This window comes from Apaloderma vittatum, unplaced genomic scaffold (genome assembly GCF_000703405.1).
Source record: "Apaloderma vittatum isolate BGI_N311 unplaced genomic scaffold, ASM70340v1 scaffold803, whole genome shotgun sequence".
Taxonomy (NCBI): Eukaryota; Metazoa; Chordata; class Aves; order Trogoniformes; family Trogonidae; genus Apaloderma; species Apaloderma vittatum.
The window spans coordinates 9964-15704 of NW_009708345.1; the positions used below are offsets into that span (position 1 = coordinate 9964).

The 5741-nt window shown below is 42.3% G+C and overlaps 1 protein-coding gene across 1 annotated transcript in view; it reads left to right on the forward strand.

The window, feature by feature from the left end:
- Positions 1 to 3450, forward strand: part of AP1S3 (adaptor-related protein complex 1, sigma 3 subunit) — a 3558-nt gene extending 108 nt beyond the window's left edge. The window contains exons 2-5 of the mRNA XM_009866508.1: positions 1 to 123; positions 1224 to 1332; positions 2281 to 2418; positions 3153 to 3450. Of these exons, the coding sequence (XP_009864810.1) occupies positions 1 to 123; positions 1224 to 1332; positions 2281 to 2418; positions 3153 to 3188 (406 nt within the window). The 3' untranslated portion in view covers positions 3189 to 3450. The remainder of the gene's footprint in view (positions 124 to 1223; positions 1333 to 2280; positions 2419 to 3152) is intronic.
- The last annotated feature ends 2291 nt before the right edge of the window (positions 3451 to 5741 follow it).

A 5741-nucleotide genomic window follows, 5' to 3' on the forward strand; every position in this document is an offset into this window, starting at 1 on the left:
CACGACGCTACCTGATAAAGAGAAGAAAAAGATCATTCGGGAAATTGTTCAGATTATTTTGTCTCGCAATCAAAAAACGAGTAGTTTTGTTGACTGGAAAGACCTCAAGCTTGTTTACAAAAGGTGTGAGTAATTTTATGAGAACATATAATTATTATTCCGATGAATAACACATGCGAGGGGAGGAAAAATAAAGGCTCACTTGAAGAAAGCCCTAAGTGCTAGGCTAAGCCAGTAGGAGCCTGCCAGCAGCGATCTAATTGCAGCATCCCTGGATAAATTAGCAGGGCAAATTGTGGGGTGGAAAATACTTGTACGATCTGCCAAATGAGAGAAACAGGAGTAACCTCATTAGTGGTTGAAATTCTGTTGGAAGGCTTCAGACTTCACTGCTTCCACCAATTCCCCAAGGTCGCCTGCCGAGACGTGCGCTGGGCTGATGGGGCTCTTCAGGAGGCTGCAGGAGCTGGTCTGAGCCACTGTCAACATTCTGTCAAACTGTGTCTTTCGAAATACTTGTAGTTCCAGAAAGTGTTAATTCCCATTTCCTTTTCCAAACAAATCCCTGGTCCCCAATTATGGGATGCTTTTGCTGCCTGTTAATTCCTGTCAAACAAAAGCAGCCGTGAGGAGAAACTTCCGTTTAGCAAAAACTGGAGTGATGGGTGGGAACCAGAGAGCTGAGGTAGATGGTTACTCCTGCCTTGGGCGGACTGAAACCTACAGTTTTGCTGCGAGCTAGTTACGGGGATTGGTGGCTCTCAGAGGTTTTATGCTTTCCGGCCCTATATAAAACACTGTCAGCCAGTCAATAGCCACCTCACCGGGATGTAACTCCTTCCGCCTTTATTTTTGCCTTTGTTTTTTAATAAAGCGCAGTAGCTCATTCTACAGTGTCATTAACCCCACTTGCTGGGGTGCTGTTGCAGCAGGTGAGGGAGACCTTAAAGTCCCGCTGGTTTAATGTTTGCTTTAGTAAGACCAGCGTTGGAGGTCCCTCGCTTTGTCAAGGGTCGGGTTTGTTTTTCGAACTAAATGAATAAAGTGTTTAAATACCTGATCTTTTTAAGTGTTCTTTGGGAGGCTGCAAGAATGAAGGAGAACGGTTATTTTAGAAACCAGCTAGACATCAGCTGTCATTTGCATCACTTCTGAGAGGCGGATGAGCAGCACCTGCTGACCGGGCTCCTCACTCTCACATGTTTTTGCCTTCGTTTCCGTAGGTACGCTAGTTTGTATTTCTGCTGTGCAACAGAAGACCAGGATAACGAGCTCCTGACACTAGAGGTCGTTCATCGATACGTAGAGCTTCTGGACAGATACTTTGGAAACGTAGGTTTCACTTTCTCCCACAGGCCGTGTTCCTGGCTGGCTGGCAACCAACGCTTCCCTGAAGCTGTTTTGCTTCGTATTTCCATCGGCACTGATTGCTCCGTAGACTCTCTCAATCCAGAGTGGAATCAAGTATTAGAATGTTTTATAAAACAGTGCTGAAGCTCTCATAAGATGGTTTTTCCATCCTTTCTCCTGCCTCTCCGAGTTAATCTTGATGTTTTGTAAGTCTGGCTTGGAGTAGAAATTGAGAGGAAAGCTTGAGGAAAACTACTTTTAAAAACCACCTGGCTGACAATACTTTAGTTCTCTCTCCTGATGCCTTCAGGTACACTGGGTTTGTTTGTTTCGTAATATTGCATAACATAAGAAGAGGAAAAAGGTGAAGACATAAGAAGAGGAAAAAGGTGAAGTGGGTGTTTTTTTAAAGAAAAGATTTTAAGAAGGTCCAAATAAGTCTTAAAAGACTACAAGAGATCCACCTTTTTGATGAATATTTTTGAAATCCTTCCCACTACCTTAATTTGTTGAAATCACTGTGCAGTGACTCAAGTTTGTAGCTTCTCGAAGCAAAGCAGGGCTTGGTGACGGTAAGGTCGCTAGCACGGGGAGTTTGCCTTGCTCTCTGGAAGGGCACGTGAACATATGGAACTCATATTCCAAGTGCTGCGTGAGCCCTGCTGTAAGGTTAGTAGGCTAGGAAGTCAGCTTTTTTCTTGGAAAACCCTAATGAATGTTGGCGCGTTATATCAAATACAGTCAGTGGAGTGCCTTTGCTGGGAGTCTGGGCTGGATATCTGAAGGGATCAGGATCTTTCTGCACCCTGCTCCCTGCCCCAAGAGCGCACCTGGTGAATACAATTGATCATCTCAACAACTTTTTTTTCATTAGTGCTTATGATGCCAGAGAAGTGATTGAGATGTGGGGTGTCTTTTTTGTCCCGGCAGGTGTGCGAGCTGGATATTATCTTCAACTTTGAAAAAGCTTATTTCATTCTCGATGAGTTTATAATTGGTGGAGAAGTACAAGAAACTTCAAAGAGGTCTGTGGTGAAAGCCATAGAAGACTCTGACATGTTGCAGGAGGTAAGGCAGAGGAAGACAAAAGGCAAACATCTCATCTTCCTGTATTTTCCTTGTTTGATGGGAGCTTAAAATACAGCTGAGCACTTCTGGTGATTAATTATCCCGTTTCAAGAAGTACAACAATAACTGTTAGAGTTTCTTGAATATTGCATTAAAAAATAGTTTAAGACATATCTAATATTTCTATAATATAAGAATATAACTTAAGATGATATTTTAGCAGTATAAATGTGTGTATATAAATACAGAAAAATGAGTTCTGTTTCACTGGAAACAGACGACCTACTATTAACATCCAGAATTGGAAGCTGGCAAGCTCCACTTTCCTTCATAAACACCCCTGTAGTTTTTCTGCAGGGTGCAGGTGTGTAACCTTTATTCAGAGCCCTGCAGGAATTCCCTTCTGTAACTGGTACCGTTGAGCCGGGAGCGGCAAAAGCGGTTGAACGTGATGGATTTACTTCATTTTACCCTGGGTAGTGACGGACCCATTGCAGTACCCGAGGAACTACCTTGAGTTCAGCCACAACAATCATTCAAGTGATTTGAATATCAGGTTCCAAAATGCCGTGAAAGGGCTTCAAAGCAGAATTATTTCTGCATTTTAATTAATCTCATCTAATTCCATGCAAAACTATTTTCAAAGGGTTTATTTGAATGTTACTGTACTACTCCATAATGCAGCAGTTGTTTCTTTTTTTCTTCTTTTTTTTTTCCTTTTTCTTTTCTTCCAGACAGTGGAAGAGTACATGAGCAAGCCTGCATTTTAATGTTAAAACTACCTGGAGCAAGAGCTGCTGTATGCACCTGGAAAATGCACTTCCTGAAATTGCTTCCTGGTGTGCCAGATCCTCAGAGAAATACCCAAACCCCGTAACTTCTTTGTATAATGGTGAAGATGAAGGTCAGCTAATGTAGCAGAGGGTTTAACAATTCTGTACGTGCGTTACTCTGCATCGACGTTTCTCAGGGTTGTTATTGCCCTTAATCTAGTTTCTCTTCTCCTTGCTGGACTGAACACTTGTTTTGTATCATGTCTCTTAGCCACAGGTTTTGTCATCATAAAACCTTGCTCTGACACAACTTTGAAGAGGTATTTTTACTATTTTGGTCTACTGCTGACCGCATGACTCGACTTTTGTACAAATATCCCTTATTTTGAATGTAACGATTATTCTGCTCTAATAATAATATTTTTTTTTTTCTAAAAGCCAAATTGTTGTGGGCTCTGATTTCACAAGCTGGTCTTGAAAAGATTAACCCGTCTAGGCTAAAAAGAGAGAAGGTGCTCTCTGGACCAGCCCCTTTCTTCCACTGTCTTCCTTCTATGTTCTGCTCTCCTCTGCTAATAAGACCGCTCCGCGCTCAGCACCTCCAGGTGAAGGAAGACTGCCGCGACTCAAGGTTGGCTTCTCCCAGGTGTAACGAATCCTTTTTTGCTGCTGCATGCAAGTGGCCTGTCTCTGTTGTAATCCTCATTTTCCTAATCCATTTCCTAAATCCTCTGGACCTGGCCAAAGGGTACAACCTTTGGAAACGTGCTGCTTGAGAGCAGGAGATATCACAAGGAAAGACATTATTAGTCTTTGGAATTTTTAGGGTGAAGAACTTTTCATGTCTATTTTGGTATCCCCCAATAACCGCCTTTCCCGGTAGAGTTTTCCCAATTCACACACCTGTTGGGCTGATCAACTTTCTTGTAGTTGAATGTGGCCCATTTTTATGAAGCTTGGGCAGTTTAATCAACTTTTTATAACCCTATATGCTGCAGGAATGGAAAAAATGGTAAAATAGTAGTGAGGAGAGGAATCAGCTGGGCTGCACATCTTATTGAGTGTTATGAAACCTGGTCACTGTCAGCACAATTTGGATTCTATAGACTGACTGACCTGGCTTCCTTAGAGAGATTATCGCCTCCTTTAACACAACTCCAAGCTCAGAGAAATTCTCTTTACCTTAGCCTGTAACTCGTAGCTAGATGTTGGGTCTCTGTCAAAACACAGCATTAGCCGGTGCAAAAATTAGGTGTGTTATCAGACGAACGCGCCAGAATGATCCGAGCATTTCCCTTCACTGGGTATTTGCTTTCGTTTCTGGCATGTACAATCAGTATTTTCCTTCAGGGATTTTTCTAATCTTTAAACATCCTGCATGATTATTCTATTTTTATTTTTTTTTTCAGTGTTCCTTCCTTCCTTCCCAGTCTGTGTGTGTCTGCCTGGGGAGGGGTTTGGGGCTTTTTTTGGAGGGTGGGAACATTTTGACAACGTTGCTCGTTGCCTGCCCACTTTTCTGCCTGTTTCACCTGGTCTGTTAGTAAAACTGTGACAAGCTGGTTCCTAGCGTCACGCTGCTCTTTTTATAATTACTTGATCCATCTGTTTTCCCTGTATTGATGTCAAAGGCGTACTTTCAGCATTGAAAAAAATAGTGAAATCGCTGAGGGGCTTTTAATAGCTCCGATGACGTTCAATTTTAAGAGTAAATTAATGAAGTTGTAGGAGTTGTATATTATTTCCTCATGGCTTGAAATGAAGTTTTTTAAAGTAAGAGTGTTTAATTGATTAAGAAGCCACTCCAGAATGTGCAAAGAGGCTCTTTCCGCTCTTTACTTTTATAAGTGACTTGTGTTCGGTGAAATCATCAGTACCATTTGCTTTACTCTTTTTCTCGGAGCCCTGCTGTGTTTCTTTGACTCTTACAGCTGTCGTGTTGCTTGATTTCTGGAGTACATCAAAACAGGAGCTCCAAGAAAATTCCTTGGTATGAGTAAGGCTGTCATAAGCTTGTCTTTCCAGTTGTTCTGAGAGCAGCTGTAGCACTCTGTTGCCTGTCTGGATACCTCCATTCTTTGATTTTTCTTAAAGCAGGAGATACGTGCGTCTTTGTAAATGCTCACAGATCTCTCTGGAGCATTGCCCGTTTCATTTAGGTTTGCCGTTGCCGTTTCTCTTTCCAACTAGCCGGACTACTCTAGGAAATGCTCAGTGTAAAGTTTTCCCAGGTGACCTTATGAAATTATCATTGAAAAAGTATTAGAAAGCAGGTTCCTTGACAGTTTTGCCAACCTGACTAGCCTCTTCTGCAGCCATTTAAATTCTCACCTTGCTGACGAGCTTCAGGCGCATGTGTCCTAGTTCACAAAATCACATTTACTAAAATAACCCTTAATCATGGTCGTGTTACTAGCCTGGATTCCCTTCCTTGCTTTTGCCAGCTGTATCTGACAAAAAGCTTCTCGATTTTCTTGGTGCCTGGAGGATTCCCACTGTGGATTGCTGCTTACTGGTTGTGACAGGGCTGGTTTTCTGTCGTGCAACTAT